Source organism: Hyperolius riggenbachi, chromosome 11 (assembly GCF_040937935.1).
Source record: "Hyperolius riggenbachi isolate aHypRig1 chromosome 11, aHypRig1.pri, whole genome shotgun sequence".
Classification (NCBI taxonomy): domain Eukaryota; kingdom Metazoa; phylum Chordata; class Amphibia; order Anura; family Hyperoliidae; genus Hyperolius; species Hyperolius riggenbachi.
In genome coordinates, this window is record NC_090656.1 from 187,930,081 (window position 1) to 187,949,604 (window position 19,524).

Sequence of the window (19,524 nt, forward strand, 5' to 3'; positions counted from 1 at the left end):
CAACGGTCTCTAATCAGAGACCCCGGTATTTCTGCAAAAAAAAAAGTTTCCCAGCCTCCTTGTAGTTCCTGGAAGCGTGATCGTATGCTTCCAGGACTTTTTTGACTGTGGCCAAATAGTATACCCACCTACATCTTTTACATTACATAATTTTAAATGTAAAATAATCTTTTTCCCTCTCACACCAAAAACTACCCAAATAAATTTTTTAATAAAAAAAAAAAGAAACTAAAAAAATTACAATAAAAAAAAAAAAACATACGGTAAATAGTTAGGGTCTGAACTTTTTAAATATACATGTCAAGTGAGTATCTTATTATATTTTTTTTAAATTATAAGCTTGTAAATAGTGATGGATGCAAATTGAAAAAATGCACCTTTATTTCTAAATAAAATATTGGCGCCATAAATTGTGATAGGGACATCATTTAAATGGTGTAATAACCGGGACAAATGAGCAAATAAAATACATGAGTTTTAATTACGGTAGCATTTATTAATTTTAAACTATAATGGCGAAAAACTGAGAAATAATGAATTTTTTCCATTTCTTTCTTAATCTTCCTGTTAAAATGGATTTAGAAAAAAATAATTCTTAGCAAAATGTACTAGTCAAAGAAAGCCTAATTAGTGGCAGAAAAAAACAAGATATAGATAAATTAATTGTGATAAGTAGCGATAAAGTTATTGGCAAATGAATGGGAGGTGAACGTTGCTCGGATGCATACGATTTTCGACACTGTAGGTTGAAGTGGTTAAAAAACATACAAATAACAAGTACATTTCTTCCAGAGTAAAATGAACCATGCATTACTTTTCTCCTATGTTGCTGTCACTCACAGTGGGTCAGTGGCTCCCAACCTTTTCCAGGTCGTGACACATCACGACAAACATTCAGATATCCGTGACACGTCACATCATGCCAAACATTCAGATATACATGACACGTCCCGTATGATAGAAAAGAGGGGCTCAGTAACAATCTGCTGATGCTGCAGGCACAATGAGGGGCTCAGTGACAATCTGCTGATGCTGCAGGCACAATGAGGGGCTCAGTGACAATCTGCTGATGCTGCAGGCACAATGAGGGGCTCAGTGACAATCTGCTGATGCTGCAGGCACAATGAGGGGCTCAGTGACAATCTGCTGATGCTGCAGGCACAATGAGGGGCTCAGTGACAATCTGCTGATGCTGCAGGCACAATGAGGGGCTCAGTGACAATCTGCTGATGCTGCAGGCACAATGAGGGGCTCAGTGACAATCTGCTGATGCTGCAGGCACAATGAGGGGCTCAGTGACAATCTGCTGATGCTGCAGGCACAATGAGGGGCTCAGTGACAATCTGCTGATGCTGCAGGCACAATGAGGGGCTCAGTGACAATCTGCTGATGCTGCAGGCACAATGAGGGGCTCAGTGACAATCTGCTGATGCTGCAGGCACAATGAGGGGCTCAGTGACAATCTGCTGATGCTTCAGGCACAATGAGGGGCTCAGTAACAATCTGCTGATGCTGCAGGCACAATGGTGTGGAGCTCAGTAACAATCTGCTGATGCTGCAGGCACAATGAGGGGCTCAGTGACAATCTGCTGATGCTGCAGGCACAATGAGGGGCTCAGTGACAATCTGCTGATGCTGCAGGCACAATGAGGGGCTCAGTGACAATCTGCTGATGCTGCAGGCACACTGAGGGGCTCAGTAACAATTACGGTGGGGGGGGGGGGGGCGCATAGCATAGTTGCCCCAGTATAGGAAGTTTAGTTGCCTCAGTATAGCTAGTATAGTGCCCCAGTATAGCCAGTATAGTGCCCCAGTATAGCCAGTATAGTGCCCCAGTATAGCCAGTATAGTGCCCCAGTATAGCCAGAATAGTGCCCCAGTATAGCCAGAATAGTGCCCCAGTATAGCCAGAATAGTGCCCCAGTATAGCCAGAATAGTGCCCCAGTATAGCCAGAATAGTGCCCCAGTATAGCCAGAATAGTGCCCCAGTATAGCCAGAATAGTGCCCCAGTATAGCCGGTACAGTGCCCCAGGATAGCCGGTACAGTGCCCCAGGATAGCCGGTACAGTGCCCCAGGATAGCCGGTACAGTGCCCCAGGATAGCCGGTACAGTGCCCCAGGATAGCCGGTACAGTGCCCCAGGATAGCCGGTACAGTGCCCCAGGATAGCCGGTACAGTGCCCCAGGATAGCCGGTACAGTGCCCCAGGATAGCCGGTACAGTGCCCCAGGATAGCCGGTACAGTGCCCCAGTATAGCCGGTACAGTGCCCCAGTATAGCCGGTATAGTGCCCCAGTATAGCCGGAATAGTGCCCCAGTATAGTCAGTATAGTGCCCCAGGATACTCAGTATAGTGCCCCGGTATAGCCAGTATGGGTAGGTGGTGCCCCCCGCCCGTCCCCGCCGCTGTTATTACCTTAACAGCGGCCGCTCTCCCCTCTCCGGCGCGTGTATTTATTCAAGCAGCATCTCCCGGCTGCTCTGTGTGATGCGCAGGAAGGAGGGCAGCGGCTTCCTGTAGCGGCGATATGTATCGCCGTTACTATGGTAACCGAGCCCTGCTTCTTGCGCATCACACATAGAGCAGCCGGGAGATACGCTGCTTGAATAAATACATGCGCTGGAGAGGGGAGAGCGGCCGCTAAGATAATAAGGCGATCTGCGGGGGAGACGAGCAGGGGGAGCAGAGAGCGGCGACACATAGCTGGTGCTGCCGCGACACATAAATGTGTCGCGGCACACCGGTTGGGAACCTCTGCAGTAGGTAGTAGAAATCTGACATTACCGACAGGTCTTGGGTTAGTCCATCTCTTCATGGGGGATTCTCAGCATGGCCTTTATTCTTTATAATGACACTCCCTGAAAAAGATTTATACAAAGATGCTGGCCAGTCTCCGTGCTCGCTGAACACTTATTTGGCAGTTGGATGGAGCAACTGCCATTCACGAAGTGCTTCTAAAAATAAAGAAAACCCTGAGAAACCCCCCCATGAGAAGATGAGCTAGTCCAAAATCTGTCAGTAATGTCCGATTTCTACTACTTATTGTAAGTGACAGCAACATAGGAGAAAAGTAATTTATGGCACATTTTACTCTGGAAGAAACGCACTTCTTATATAGGTATGTTTGCATCTATTTAAAATTTTAAGATTTTTGTGACAGAGGTCCTTTAAGGATGATGCTAATTGAAATCTACGCCCTGGTTTGATGCTGATCTGGCTGCCATGTCGTAGATTTCAATTCCCCGCCGCCGCACGTTCTTGCCGCTCCCGGCGATCTAGTCGCTGTCTCCCCACCGCAGCTCACTCGCTCTGCTGTCTCTATAACAGCAGAGCCCTATGAGTGGGTCAGGAGCTGATTTCATTGGCTCATGACCCTGTCTATCAACATAAGCAACTCCCATTGGCTTTCATTTATGGATGGGGTCAGGAGCCAATGAAAGCTGGCCGGCCTGCGACGTGGATGGTGGGTATGTGCGGTGATTCGTTGGTGTTCTGCCATTTCTGGTTTTATTGGTCTCTGGGGCAGAAACCACTAGTACTTAAGTGGATAAAGGTGCTTATCAGTGATACGATCTTGATTTTGCGATCTTACCAAATGTATGTAGTATACCGTAAGTGTAAACTGAGTGAGGCTACTTTGACTGGATACTTTAGGTAATCCCTGATCGAACATGGAAGTGATAAGATTGTGCAATCAAGAAGGGGGAAACTGGTTAGGGCAGACAATTCTTTTATCACATATCATTATGTGCTTATATAGTAGATATATGCAGTTAAGGTACCTATACATGTAGCGATTTTTGGCGGGCGATTGACCAATAGACCTCTCTCTCATCTAAGATGATCAGAGAGAGATCTGTTGGCCGCCATAAACCGTAGGCCAGTTCAGAATGAAATCTTGTCAATTGGCCTCCTGACGTCACCTCGCCTCCCCCAGCATCCGTCCCTCCCCATCCCGGTGCCCCTGCATTAACCACTCTACAACCGCCTAGTACCGACTGGCGGCCGCAGAGCGGCTTCCCCAGGATCTCCTAACAACGATCGCTGTCAAGTCTTGGGGGCGGAGATTAGCGGGGATTGCGCATCCCTGCTGAGTTACACGATCGGAGCTCGCAGGCTATAAAAAAAGAAACCGGAGGCAATTGCTTGTACAGCGCTGCAATCGAATGGAGCGCTGTACGGAGGACAGCTCTGTCACTGAGCTGTCCCCAGGAGAGGCTCACAAAGCGATCCCTCTCATAGGCTGATGCCTATCAGAAACAATCTCAGGGGGAGGAAGGGAGGAGGGAAGGATAAATTAAAAAGAAAACTGATATTTTTATGAAAAAAACAAGCTATTAAATGATTGGTTGCTCTGACACAACCCACGGTTCCCAGCTACAGTGTACTGTCGGGTCCCTTGAGATACACCAAGCAGCGCGTATGGGTGGATTCAATAACCAGCCACCATTTATAAACGCTGCTGAGGTTGACAACTGACAGCTGTGTGCACTTTATAAATGGTAGCTGGTAGTTAATGGTTAAAGTACGCCTGAACTGAAAGAGAGAAACAAAAGTTAATGTGCGCTCAACCCCCCCACCAATCACTTCAGTCGGTGCAGGTTCTGGTAAGCCAGGCCAGTCTCTATACACAAACAAGGAAGGATCCGCAGTCCATACCAGGTCAATGAAAAAGGCTGATAAATGTATTGAAAAAAATTCCACAATACAGTGCAATAAAACCACAGGGTCAACTGACGCGTATCGGGCCTACAATCTGCCCTTAGTCATCGTTTTAAAGTGAACCTGTTATGGAGCAGGCTTATATATGGGCTGGAAGGGACAAAACTCCACCCCATACCCAATACAGCCAACTCCTTAAATGAACAATACATCTTTTTATCGGCATATAAAACATAATACAAATATACAAAAATAGAATAATAACAATGGCGGTTATTTAAAACGATGTTTAAAAGTTACCACTGGGTTACAAGGACATCATATTCATAGTGATTAAACTCCACAAATGCACAAAAAGAGAAAGCATTATCTAGTGAAGATGTAATAAAGTATCTGCCATAGATTAAAAAGCTGATAAAAAGGTATCAATAAGTATATACTAGGTTTGGGGTGGGTGACAGTATCAAGACTGAGGCCTGGGGGTAGCTGCACTATCACTAGAACTAGCGACTTCTATATCCTGTCTGATCAATCAGTGTGTTTGTTCCATTTGCTAAAGGATTTTTTTTGTTTTGTGTTCTTATTGCTCCATTTTTCCTATCCCTAGATACTGCTGGAATGGGCAGCCTTTATGTATTAGCCCTCTAGATGAAGCAGCCCAGCCTCCCCCGTGTCCACGATGTGGGGGGAGAAGAGTATTTGAGTTTCAGTTAATGCCTGCTCTTGTAACAATGCTGCAGGGAGTCAAAACTGGTAAGATATTGTAGTTCAAGGGTACCTGATGTGACATCTTCCAATGACACTACATCCTCAGTGCGACTGGTCTCTTCATCCTCTGTAACTTGTAACCTGTCACTCCATCCCCTGTAACATGTCAGCCCCACTGCATCTCATTTCTTTCTTTTTTTTTTTTTTCTGGTGGAGGGAGGCAGGCTAGTCCTTATTCCTGTTTTCATCCAGTTAATGTAGTAAAGGTGGTCACTGTGGGTATAACATGGTCACCTGTATGACAAGGAGAGACCAGGAGCCAAATGGTGCAGTATTGTGGGGTATTAGATGTTAGATTGTAGTATAAGAGTATTTATACTCAGAAAGGTGGGGTGCAGTCCCTGCAACCACCGTATATTGCCAACAGGGAAATAACCTTCCTCGCTCAATATACCAGGTCCTACTGGTAATGGATGGTAGCACTCCTGGTTGGTCTTTCTTGGTTGTAGATAACACCACACCCGGAAGGTGAACACCTCCAAAGGACATGTAATGTATAGTACTGGGGGGTGGAGGAGCCCCAAAATAGGTAATGTAATGAAACAAAAAATAAGGGGGAGGGAGGTGTCTTTACCACTCCAGGTGTAAGAACCCAAACCACAGGGTAAATGTAAAAAGATTACTGTAAATGATTTGTTCAGCACGATTAAAAGGACAACGCGTTTCACGGATCTCAGTCCGCTACTACAGGTCAATAAAAGTGCCTTTAAAACATGGTCACAAGCATGGACGCCTGATATCTGGACATCCATGCTTGTGACCGTAATTTAAAGGCAGTTCTATGGACCTGAAGAAGTGGGCTGAGACACGTGAAACGCGTTATTTTAAATGTGCTAAATAAATAATTTTATCTTTTTACATTTACCTTGTGGTTTGGGTTCTTGCATCTGAAATGGTAAAGACACCTCACTCACTCCCCCCCCCCTTCCCCCCAGTACTACTCATACAGTTAATGGTCACAGAGTGGTCCTCCAATTCTGTTAGCATAACAAAACTGGGACACATAGGAGGAATCAGACATTTTTCTAGTTTGAGGACTAACCAATTCTAGTGACAAACCTGACTTCAAGATACAGTAGCACCGCTGTTTAACCTTTTTAAAAAGGTATTAGGCCTCCTATCTGTCTACAAAAAGTTGAAATTACTTTAAAGCGGGAATGTCAGCCACAAAACCAAATTCCATTTACCCACTGCTTTGTGTTTATTATGTAGTCTACAGGCGGTCTGCATTGCAAGCATCACAATATAATCCTAATGTATCTACTGTAATGAATTCTATCTCAGTTAGCCCGTCTCTATTCTGGTACATTGGAGAGGGAAGCTTGTTATCTTTCCTCCCACATTCCTGCTCCTCACTGATTGGCTAAGAGCAGTTCATTGTGACAGTCTGAGAAGGGAAATACATCTCAACCCTCTGCAAAGCTGCTGGAATACGATGTATGCTGTGCTCACATGTGTTTTATAAAGCAAGCTAGATATGACCGTGCAGTTTCTAGGAGGAAGGGGAGAAAAGGGGGAGCAAAGGAGGAAATTGCATTAGAATTGGCTTCAGTCATAGGCAGCAAAGATGGTTTATGCCTGAAACCGTTTTCTCTTTATTTACTATATAAAATGCACTGAAATCAAAACCCTCTTGGATATATGGCTGTCCCTGCTGCTTTAAAGTGACACTGGAGTGGAAAAACGTATGATATAATGAATTGTATGTGTAGTACGGATAATTAGTAGAACATTAATAGCAAAGAAAAGAGTCTCATATTTTTATTTTCAGTTATGTAGCTTTTTTGCATCATTCTATAATTGCAGTTTACAAACTACACTCTGTATTTTAAACTATGAAACAGAGCAGAGCTAATGACCCCTTGAACATCCTGGCAGTAAAATATTATCTGAAGTTGCCTTTCACGGTTTCTTTGATGTACAAGTGCTTCAGAAAATGGCACTGCTGTCTAAATTAGTGGGAAAGCTCAGAGGAGCTCTCTTGCATAGAAAACAATTGAAGTTTCTTAACAATAGGAGTCTCATATCTTTGCTACTTATGTTTTTTTTTTCTTAGCTGTACTACACATATAATACATTATCTCATAAGTTTATTTCCACTTCAGTTTTCCTTAACTGCTTGAGGATCTCAGGCTTACACCCCCCTAGTGACCAGGCCATTTTTTACAATTCCGCACACTGCAGCTTTAACAGTTCGCTGCACAATTTAGCACACAAATTAAAGGGAACCAGAGATGAACGATCCACACAAAATAAACATATCAGTTGATAGCTTGTAAAGAATAAATGCTCTACCCGATAATTTCGCCACTCTGGTGTGCCTTTTTGAGTGCTTTTTATCCATTATTGCTCCAGGAAATATCCAATATGGCCGCCGGCTCATATTCCTTCTGTTTCCAGGTTATGAGGTGTTCTGGATGTGCTGTCTAGGCTATATGAGACTATAGAAAAGCAGGGCTGCTGTAGGCTTTCATCTGTCTGCTTTCAACTTCATATTCTGGTATGCTTTGTGGCTGCCTGTAGGAAGTCTCTCATAGTAATGAAACTGCATACAGATAATGACTGGCTGCACAGACAGAGCACACAGATCACACAGCCACACTAGTCTGTTAGACAGAGATTTTTCCTGCAGCAGCAGCTCCTCCTATATCATCACAGCTCTCAGCATGTAAAGCATGACATTTGAGCCAGGAGGGGGAAGGCTTGGGCTTGAAAACACTCCACAGAAGAGTGACTCAGCTATAATGATTCCAGGTCAAACCTCGACTGAATAGTCGGTGGATTCTTATCACAGTTGATAACAGATAGATTAGACTGAGAAGAATACAACTAAAAGCAGGGTAGGTGTTTACTGTCATGTTCCCACTGATAAATGTAATAAAATACATGAGGGTGCTTTATCTCTGGTTCTCTTTAATCTTGCCTCCTTTTCTTGCCACCAACAGAGCTTTCTGTTGGTGGCATCTGAGATCCGAGATCCAATCCTTGCTATCGTCTCCGATAGGCATCAGCCTACGAGAGGGATCGCTTTGTGAGCCTCTCCTGGGGACAGCTCAGTGACAGATCTGTCCCCCGTACAGCGCTCCACTAGATCGCAGCGCTGTACAAGTATTTGGCCGTTTTTTTTGTTTTTTGTTTTTTTTTTTTAAATAGCCTGCCGGCTCCGATCGCAGCTGACAGTAACTCGGCGGGGAGTTGCGATCCCCGCTAATCGCTACCCCCAGGACTTGCGGCCGATCGGTGTTAGGCGGTCCTGGGGAAGCCACTCTGCAGCTGCCGATTGGCGTTAGGTCGTTGTAAACCACTTCGGTACCGGGTTGTAAAATTAAGGGTTTCCCCATTATAGATAGCCAGGCATAAGTATCCTCAGTATAGATATTAAGGCTTAGGTGTCCGCACTATAGTATTTAGACCCAAGAAGAAGATGCTAGGACCTCAGTTTCTAAATGTGCTTCATTTTGTAAAATCTATTCCCTTGATGAAAATGTTCTGATTTAAATGTGTTGAAAAGGTTACTAAAGGAGCCAGAGTATTTCATAAGTAATTCTAACATAAGCAAGATGTGGATTTTATTCATCAAATGCCTTTTGACAAATATGTAGCGTTATAGTTGGCTGATTTGATTGCATTCTTGTTTTGTTTCATGTTTGTTTCCTTAAGAGCTTTATTTAACACAATGTTTAGTGTAGTCATGTGAGACTGTTAATGACGGTGCCTCTTTACCTGTATATGTGATTTTGTCTTCATGCTTTTCTCTCCTTATTTAGACTTGCTGCTGGAATTTGGTACAGTTCTCATTTTTACCTGTGAGGGGAGCTGTTGGGATGCGAGTGACAGGACACCAGTGTCAGAGTTTTGCATTGTACAGGAGGATCCAGACCAGAAATACTTTAACAACTGATAAGCAAGCAAGAATAATACTCTTGGACTGTACTATTAGACTAGACCAGAAGATGTTTGTGGTGTTTTAATGCAGAACTGGTCTAACTATATATATTTATTTTATCAAACCTAACTGTGGAGACTTTATATGAAAAGTGCTTTTAGGTGACAGCACAGAATATAAATGGTCTCCAATAAGATACCAAAGTGTGATTTAAGTGGACTTTGAACCTATGTTACATTCTTGTCAAATGACAGAGAACTTTGGAGGAGGCAACTTTGGTCAGCAAAATAAACTCTACAGACAGAAGATGAAATTAACCTCAGTGTATCTGCATCACTGAACCCAGGTATTGCTATCCCACAGGATAAGCCATATTCCGGATATGAAAGACACAGAACCGCAACAATGAATTTTGGTAAACCTTTCATGTTCAGTAATTTACCTCCTGCGATAATAAATATATATATTTTTAACTATTCACTATGATTTTCACATATGTGATAACCGTTTGGTAATGTGTTGAGTGCATGACGATTCACAAAAGTTTTTACCTCATGTGGTATTTCATCTGTATTTTACGGATTCATGTGGTATTCCATCATGTGGTATTGCAGTGCAGGGAAAATAGATGAAGCAGGTGGTTTTGGCGCTGGCCATCTAGCACCTGAGATTGGTGCTGCTATAGCAATAATGCTATAGTCTGCGGCCCTTACTCAGGTAATTCAGGGTTGGGTGGCCGGACCCCAAATTGCTTAAAGTGGACCCAAATTAAAAATACAAGATTTCAGAAATAAAATCTATTTTCTAAATTATAATAATAAATAGCAGCCTTTTTTCAGCTGCATGATGACAAATATAAAATATTTTACATTTATTGAAGGAACCCCTCCCTTCCTTTCATATTGCCGGGACAGAATCCGTCAAACTGGTGAAGTAGGTGGTGTCCGGCAATGGAGGAATTGCTAATGGCTGCCCCCAGTATAATCCTAGTTATGAAAAGAGAAGGGTGAAAAGCATGCACTGAAATGCTTATAGGCTTGAAAGAGAGTCTGAAGCGAGAATAAATCTCGCTTCAGACCTCATAGAAAGCAGGGGCATGTGTGCCCCTGCTAAACAGCCGCTAAACAGGGGTCCCTTCACCCCCAAATCCCCTCGGTGCAGCTGGGGAGCGCTTCCTGGTTGTGGCAGGGCTAAAAGCCGCAGCCCTGCCCCACGCGCGTCTGTCAGCGCGTATCTCCGCCTCTCCCCCGCCCCTCTCAGTCTTCCTTCACTGAGAGGGGCGGGGGAGAGGTGGCGATGCGCCGCTGATAGACGCGACTGGAGGCAGGGCTGCAGCCATTAGCCCTGCCTCCAGGAACGACCATGTCTTGCGGGGGTGGGTTTGGGGGTGAAGGGACCCCCGCACACATGCCCCTGCTAACTATGAGCTCTGAAGCGAGATTTATTCTTGCTTCAGAGTCTCTTGAAGGAGTGTTTATTTTTTATCTTTGTATGTCAGAGTGGTGTAACTAAATATTTTTAATAAAAAAAAGTTTGGTTTGGGTCCGCTTTAATATGATTTAACGGCATTGGGAATTTGAGCGGTAGCAGGGTGAGCCGTCATTAGGCTTACCCTGCACCTAACTTGCCGTCAGCGTACATATCCGTGTGCAAAGTGGAAGCCAGATACAGACAGCATTCTTTTTTTTTTTTTTTTATTATACTGACAAGTAAACTGCAAGTCCAAGCTGCATTAAATGAACATACAATTCATATTAGCAAATCCATAGCATTTGAAATAGAAAGTCACATACTTACCTTAGTACAGGGAAGCCTCTGGAACCTCCAGAAGCTTCACTCATTCTCCACCTTGCTGTTCCAGTGCTGGGATCCATGAAACTCATGGCTGCGTTCCCGTACATGACATGAATGCAGCTACACGCAACCAACATTCACACTTGGCGGAAACAGCCACGCCCGTTTGACTCCATGCTTCTGCGCAGGTGCGGTGTGGCTGTGCTCCGTTGACTAGTTGGGCTTGCAGCGCTGGAATGTGGAGGGGAACGGGGGAATCTTCTGGATTATCCAAAGGCTTCCCACTCAAATTGGGCACTTCTTTTCCCTTCAGGTACTCTTTAAAGGATACATGAGCTGAACACAAAAAAAAAATCTGCTTTGCCCCTAGAAGTCTTTGTGCCTCTCGCCAAAGTTCCGCCATCTGGCACTACTCTGAGGTCCCCTCCATAGCGGCCAACTCGGTTGGCTACTGTGCACGAGGCTCTCATCGTGCTCCCATAGTTGGGAGCATTCTGTGCAGGTGCAGTGCTACTGCGCCAAATGTTCCTGGCCATGGTTTCGCAACCGTGAGCGGCAGTGGCCAGCGGGTCGGCAGCTATGGAGGGGACACCAGAAGAGTGGCAGGTGGTGGAACTGCAGTGAGGGACACAGCCTTCTAGGGGCTGGAGGGAGTCCCAGGAGTGTTCAGTAAAATCTGCTGTGTTTTGCTTTACTGCACGTGGTAATTCTTTATGAATTGAGGCCAATGTCTTATCTCTGGTGACTTGAGACATAACAGTGATTATATCTGTGTAATGTTATAGAATATATTTTACTGCAACTTTAAGCAATTACCAGAGTTCACATAGAAAAAGTTAATGCATGTGATAGAACATTTCTTTCAATTATGCTTAAAAACTGTTTGTAATGGTCCATATCCCTCTCGGTTCAGGTGTCAGGTTTACATAGATACAAAGGTGGAAGATTCCTTAATCTAGTGCTAGCTAGACATTTTGGAGCAAATAGATCAAATTAATGTAGCTGGGGACAGAAACGAGCAATACCTCCTGAGTGGCGTAATGCTCAGGAGGTTAAAGATATTCTGCAATCAATATTAGGACACAGAGGCGCAGGTGTAAGAGAAGAAGAGGAAACTAGTGCGTATGTGTGCATGCATATTCACTTACTGTTGATCAGCAGGGATGAGCTTTACTGCACTGGTCTATTAGTGGCTGAGGCATAGAGAGGCAATTCTCCTACATTGCCATGCTGCTCTCAGTCTTCCCTACACTTCCACCTTTACACCCAGAAGTAGGGAGGATTGAGAGCAGTGGCAGTGACATAGGTCAGTTAATCCTCTGTCGCTTCCACTAATAGGCCAATTCAGTTTTGCAAAAGGTGGTAAAACTAGCCACCGATTGCTCCCTCGCTGTCCTGCACTGCCTGGATCTAATTTGCCCCAGAAAACCGTCCATGAACACACACATAGGATGACCTTAGCAAGAGCTTTTCAAATCACAAAGTGCTCAGAAAAGCTCTTGTAGTGTGAACCAGCCCTTAATCATTTTCACTTCTGCTTTACTGCAGTGTGATTTTAATTTGCTTCCGAGGATTACTCTAATCTTCATTGAAGTGAAGTTCTCCCTGTCCACCACCTAAAGGAACAGGATGTGACGTCTATTATTTACTATTAAAAAAATGTAGTAATTCGGGTGGTTGGGAAACTCAGATGCAACAACCAGTCATGTTGAATCAGACTGTGGCGAATGGCCAGATACAGGGTGTGTGCCACCTAGAGATGAGGCTCATACACACATCAGACTATGGTCTTTGGAAAATGAAAGATCACAGACCAATCTTACCACCCTTCATGTAGTATGAGAGCCATACTCTACACAGTCTTTTCTATGGAGCTGAACTCCACATCAGAAAAAATCTTTGCAAGATGCTGCACACACAGATGCTGTACAGACACAAAAGATCAGTATCTGCAAAAGATCTGTTCCTGCCAAAAATCCATTCCTGCAAATTGCAATGATTGTCTATGAGATCTACAGATCATCATACACACATGATTTAACTGACATTCATCTGCAGATCAAACAATCATCCGCAGATCTGAAAATCCATCCTGGTGTATCTGATCTGCAGATGAATGTCAGTTAAATCATGTGTGTATGATGATCTGCAGATCTCATAGACTATCATTGCAATTTGCAGGAATGGATTCTTGGCAGGAACAGATCTTTTGCAGATACTGATCTTTTGTGTCAGTACAGCATCTGTGTGTGCAGCATCTTGCAAAGATTTTTTTCTGATGTGGAGTTCAGCTCCATAGAAAAGACTTTGTAGAGTATGGCTCTCATACTACATGAAGGGTGGTAAGATTGGTCTGTGATCTTTCATTTTCAAAAGACTATGGTCTGATGTGTGTATGTGGCCATGGGCTCACCAGTGCCTAAGCATATGCATTCGTGATTTAAATTAGCCTTAATTGCTGCAGCAGATTGGCTGGACTAAAAGGGGTTAGTTACCCATAATTCTGCTGCACGCCATGCGTGCCAAATAGCTTGCACGCATTTTATTGGGTGCTTTGCTAGCCTAACCACGGCACACTTCCTCCTTCCGGCTTGAAGAAGGAAGTGCGTGTGTGAGGCTTGCAATGCGACCAATAGGAAGCAAGCAAGCTATTTGGAACGGGGGTGGGCAGTGGAATTATGAGTAACTAACGCCTTCTCGTCCAGCTGCTTGCTGCATGCTTGTTCAGGGCTTATGGCTAAGGCTACTTACACACCAAGACGTTGCGTTTTAAGGGACATTATGGTCGGATGCTCTTAGGTGCCACGTTGTGCAGCTCACTCTGGCGTCCGTGATGTGTACTCTTGGACGCATGCGGTATCACGTGGTCCTGCCAGCCAATCGCCGCACAGAGCGGCGCTCCAGGAAGTAAACACTGCACTTCACACCGTGCAGTGAATATTAATTAGCCATGTGCCTGGCCGAGGAGGAGGGAAGACCTTCTCCTCCAACACTACTGAGCATGTGCGCACAGTCTAACGCGGCTTAGCGCGCATAACGCCGTAGCATGCAGCACATTCAACTGACGTACTGCGTTACAATGTAACGCAACGTGGGCACTGTGAACAGCCCATTGATTTTTTCATTACTGTGCGGTGGGCTGCGTTACAGGCTGCACTAACGTGTGCCTGTAACGTCTCGCTGTGAAAGCAGCCTAAAAGTATTATTGACACAGGATCAGGATGACTGCCAGGCAACTGGCAACCTCCTCGGGTTCCCTTAAAAGAAAACCTGAACTGAAAATTAAAAGTCGAAATAAGCATACACAGTCATACTTAACTTACTTGTAGTCTACTGCCTAATCTCTTTCTCCTCTCCTGCATCCTGTATGTCCGCTGTGATCAAGGGAATTCTCCGTCCTCCATTGTGAAAATGGCCATTACCCCCATAACTGCTTTCTGGTCAGCACCCAGTTAAGCTGTAAAATTGCCCACTTGAGCCATAGGGAAACATGGACATTACCTGGTACATCAGTTTTCCCCTCAGCTATAACTGACAGCAACTGATTTTACTGACAGCAACTGATATATTTCAGATCTGACAAAATATTGTCAGAACTGGAAGGGATTATTGTCAGAAGAAAATGGTGAGCTTCTGAGAGGAACTGATGACAAGGTAACTATGTAATGTTCATTTGAAGTTACCTGATGTGTTTATTTTAAATATTTTTACTCAGTACAGGTTCTCTTTAAGCTTTCCTTCTATGGTCTCTTCTGCTAGGTGTGACTGCCTCAATCAATCCTTCTCATCTTTTCCTGCTTTGGTCTCTGAGTGGAAATGTATTAAATGTACCAATCTTTTCTCAATGTCTGATGAAAGGAAGTGGCTGTGGGAAAATAAAAACCCAAGCTGTAGATTAGTTAACCAGAAGTTGATACAGTTACTGTGAGTGGGTGGGGGATATATAACTGTTTCCCCAGTTCCCCTACTTTGTGAATCAAACAGCACGCCTGAAGTGAGAGGGATATGGAGGCTGACATAGCAAAGTCCAGTCAGCCCTGTGCAGGAAGTTGGAGTTTAGCTTTCCTTCTATGGTCCTTCCTGCCAGGTGTACAGAGTCCTCCTCCAGATGCTCTCCTTGCACCTATGTAGGTCAGAGTGGACAGTGTTACTGCAGAGGTGTCACTGCCTCAATCAAACCCTTCTCATCTTTTCCTGCTTTGGTTTTTGAGCGGAAATGTAATAAATGTACAAATCTTTGCTCAATGTCTGATGAAAGGAAGTGGCTGTGGGAAAATAAAAACACAAGCTGCAGATTAGTTAACCAGAAGTTGATACATTTACTTTGAGTGGGTGGGGGATAAATAGCTGTTTCCACCACTTTGTGAATCATTCAGCACACCTGGAGTGAGAGGGATATGGAGGCTGGCATGTATTTAAACCATGCAAATTGCCTGGCTGTCCTGCTAATCATCTGCCTCTAATACTTTTAGCCATAAAACCTGAACAAGTATGCGGATATTTCTGACTGCATGCTTGGTTCAGGTGTGTGATTCAGACACTACTGTAGCCACAAAGATCAGCAGAAATGCCAGACAACTGATATTGTTTAAAAGGAAATAAATATGGCAACCTCTATATCCCTTTCAGTTCAGGTGTCCTTCAAATGGAGTCTGAAGCAAGAATGAAAACAAAAAACAGATGCTCGTTCTTCTCCCAGTCCCTGCGTTCCCTCATTAGCAGTCCACGACCGTTTGGTCAGGGACTGCTCTCTTCTGGGTTAGACTGGCTTCGGCAGAAGGTGGGCCATTCCGTACTGCGCACGCGCGAGTGCACGCTCTCCTGTGTGTGTGTGTGCGCGCGCGCAGAACAGAGCCGCTTGTCTTTGGAAGTCTGGGTGCTTCTGAAGACTGCCTGAAGTATTCCGCAGCAGAGATAAGTCTGCGGGGGAACAAGGAGACCGGAAGGGTTCTATAGGACCCAGAGCCTTCCCTCTCCTTAGGTAAGTATCTGTTTTTTGTTTAAATTTTCATTCAGACTTGTTTTAATACTAGAATACCGCATATAAAAAGTTCTCTGTTCAGTTTACAGCAGATTATCTGCTTCAGCCCACTTCCTCCCACTGCAGCGCTACATCCTAAAAGTATCATGAGCATCGAAGGAGTAATGCTGGGCATACATGGGTCGATCCGGCGGCCGATTAGCCGCCGGATCGACCCCCGCCGCGTCCCCGCGTGCACGCGGATCGATCCCCGCTTGAGCGGGCGCGGGTTGAGCGGCTTGATCGGGCCGGCTGAATATTATCAGCTGGCCGGATCAGCTGGTCGATACACGGTACAGAAACATACCGTGTATCCCCAGCATAAGGGGAGCTGGGAGAATGTGTCTAGTATGTCTGAGTATGCATACATTTGCAAAATTACAAACGCGGTTTTCCTATGGACAAGTGTGAAACCTGCCTGCAACAGAATATTAACAAATTTAATTAAAGTGTAAAGCTCTCCAACACCCATATACTCCATGTAAAAATGTAAATGCCCTTAATCAAGGAATTGACTAAAAGCCGAGCCTGATCAGGTCCGCTCTACTGCGCAGGTGTCTCGCACTATTTCCGCCGGAGCCAGAAGGAGAAGATAGTACTGCCCATGAGCTGGATTCCAAAGGTAAATATTGCCGCGTTCTGCTGGCACTACTGTGCCTGTGCGCATCCGCCAACAAACTTGTTGGTGGATTTTCAGGGAGAGCCAGTGATCGGGGATACACAGCAGGACAGGGAAGCCTCATTTGGATCCAGAGGCTTCCCCCTCCCGAGGTAAGCATATAACCAGTATAGGGACACACTTTTTCCTTACAGATTTTCACAGCAGAGCCAACAGTTTACGAAGTTGGCCTTCACCACTGTTGGGGATTTGTGCTGGTTGGTTGACCATTGCTGGTTAGCATCACCGAATAACCAGGACTCTACTGTATTTTACCCATCTCACACCCTACTACTATGCAAATAAAGCTAAATTCCTCCAGTTACATATCTAAGTATTTACAGCCATAAAACACTTGGCTAATGCACAATAAACATTTGAAAACCTCAGTGAGGGCTGGTGCACACCGAGCGGCCTTTTCAGCGTTTCTGCAGCCGCTTGCGGCTGTGGATCCGCTTGGTCAATGTATCTCAATGGGGTGGTTCACACCAGAGCGGGAGGCGTTTTGCAGAAACGAAAAATGCCGGGGTGAGGCATTTTTTGGATTGCGGGTGCGTTTCTGCCTCAATGTTAAGTATAGGAAAAACGCAAACCGCTCTGAAAAACGGCTGTTCAGAGCGGTTTTGCCGGCGTTTTTGTTACAGAAGCTGTTCAGTAACAGCTTTACTGTAACAATATATGAAATCTACTATACTGAAATCCGCTGCAGCAATCCGCAAAACGCTAGCAAAACGCCATAGAAAAATAAGAAAAAGCGTTTCAAAATCTGCTAGCATTTTGCGGATCTGCTAGCGGTTTTTGGTGTGCACTGGGCCTATTAGTGTATATGTTACGGCCAGAACCCGAAGTTTGGCCAGAACTAGAAGTGGCCGGCCAATGTGCGAACTGGCCGCTGCGCTGCGGCCAATGTGAGAAATGCAACAATTCCTGTAAGGTTAATGTGATGTTGTGGCCGCAGCGCAGCGGGCAAATGTATCACACATCTTACTTTATTCAATGACATTAAGCCGCCCGGCTTTTTCTCTGCCTCTCTCCTCCCCCCCGCCTCTCTCTCCTCCCCCCGCCTCTCTCTCTTCTTCTCTTATGGGCAGCCGGGCGGGGACACGCGTGTCCCTCCGGAGTCGTTCGTCGCGGCAGGGGAATCCTGCCGTTCTTGCAGAGCGGGTGCTGGCAGAAGCGATGTCTGCAGCCTCCCCGCTCTGCTCTCCTGCCGCGACGAACGACTCTCCTGGACACGCGTGTCCCCGCCCGGCTGCCCATAAGAGAAGGAAGAGAGAGAGGCGAGGGGAGGAGAGAGAGGCGAGAGGAAGAGAGAAAGCGGGGAAAAAGCCGGTCGGCTTAATGTCATTGAATAAAGTAAGATGTGTGATACATTTGCCCGCTGCGCTGCGGCCACAACATCCCATTAACTTTACAGGAATTGTTGCATTTCTCACATTGGCCGCAGCGCAGCGGCCAGTTCGCACATTGGCCGGCCAGAACCCGAAGTGGCCGGCCACTTCTAGTTCTGGCCAAACTTCGGGTTCTGGCCGTAACATATACAAAGGTTTGTTTGTCACTGCATGTGATAAGATGCACTCTTTGCATAGAAAGCCCATGTTGCTGTTTCCACATTTGATCAGAAAATGAACTGCATGCTGCGTTTATATTTGTGCGGCTACGCTTCTGCCCCATTCATTACAACTGAACAGGACTTTGCTGTTGCATCAAAAATCTCAAAGCAAAAAGAACAGGATAAACAATTGCATTTTTTTCCTGTGTGTTTTGGGATTTTCTGTGGCAAATGAGCCAACCTGTCTATGAAAACCTAGCCTTTAAATAATTTTAATTACTAATATATGTGTTTAGCAAATGCTACTTTTCTTATTTAGGGCCCCTTTCCACTAAGAAACACAACACGTGTTTCTTGCTATTTCCACTACTGCTATTTAGCTGTGATCCAATAGGTATGTGTGTACGATGCACTTGCAATATGATAGCTTTGTAGAAGAAAGACTTGCTGAATTATGGTGGGAAATCGCATTGCAGCGCAATTGCTATGCTATTTTCCTGTGCTGCTATACTATGTATAGGAGTGCAAACGCAACAAAAGTGCAGCAGGCCACAGTTTGGGATTCGGTAAAAAAAGAATCACACTGTTGGAAAAACAGCACGGCGACTTACATGTTAATTATGTTGCTGCTGCAATCTACAACGTGAGCGATCTGATTTTCAGATCGAATCGCAGCTTCTAAACTCACAGGCCGAACAAGGAGAGCGCTGATCAGAAGTGCAGCCAAGAGGCCCATGGTGACTCTGGAGGAGCTGCAGAGATCTACAGCTCAGGTGGGGGAATCTGTCCATAGGACAACAACTATTAGTTGTGCACTGTACAAAGTTGGCCTTTATGGAAGAGTGGCAAGAAGAAAGGCATTGTTAACAGAAAAGCATAAGAAGTCCCGTTTGCAGTTTGCCACAAGCCATGTGGGGGACAAAGCAAACATGTGGAAAAAGGTGCTCTGGTCAGATGAGACCAAAATGGAACTTTTTGACCAAAATGCAAAACGCTATGTGTGGCGGAAAACTAACACTGCACATCACTCTGAACACACCATCCCCACTGTCAAATATGGTGGTGGCAGCATCATGCTTTGGGGGTTCATCTCTTCAGCAGGGACAGGGAAGCTGGTCAGAGTTGATGGGAAGATGGATGGAGCCAAATACAGGGCAATCTTGGAAGAAAACCTCTTGGGC

The 19,524-nt window shown here is 45.1% G+C and overlaps 2 protein-coding genes across 4 annotated transcripts in view; both read left to right on the forward strand.

Annotated features, from left to right (window-relative positions):
* Nucleotides 1-9,799, forward strand: part of PDCD2L (programmed cell death 2 like) — a 31,752-nt gene extending 21,953 nt beyond the window's left edge. For both annotated transcript variants that reach the window (XM_068261617.1, XM_068261618.1), the window contains exons 7-8: nt 5,273-5,418; nt 9,201-9,799. In XM_068261617.1, coding sequence (XP_068117718.1) covers nt 5,273-5,418; nt 9,201-9,334 — 280 coding nt within the window. In that variant the 3' untranslated portion in view covers nt 9,335-9,799. The remainder of the gene's footprint in view (nt 1-5,272; nt 5,419-9,200) is intronic.
* Nucleotides 9,800-14,665: 4,866 nt separating this feature from the next.
* The window catches only part of FBXL8 (F-box and leucine rich repeat protein 8), a 46,345-nt gene continuing 41,486 nt past the window's right edge, over nt 14,666-19,524 (forward strand). Inside the window, exons 1-2 of one of the 2 annotated variants that reach the window (XM_068261042.1) lie at nt 14,666-14,767; nt 16,688-16,755. In XM_068261042.1, coding sequence (XP_068117143.1) covers nt 14,760-14,767; nt 16,688-16,755 — 76 coding nt within the window. In that variant the 5' untranslated portion in view covers nt 14,666-14,759. The remainder of the gene's footprint in view (nt 14,768-16,687; nt 16,756-19,524) is intronic. The other variant, XM_068261044.1, reaches the window with a different exon arrangement.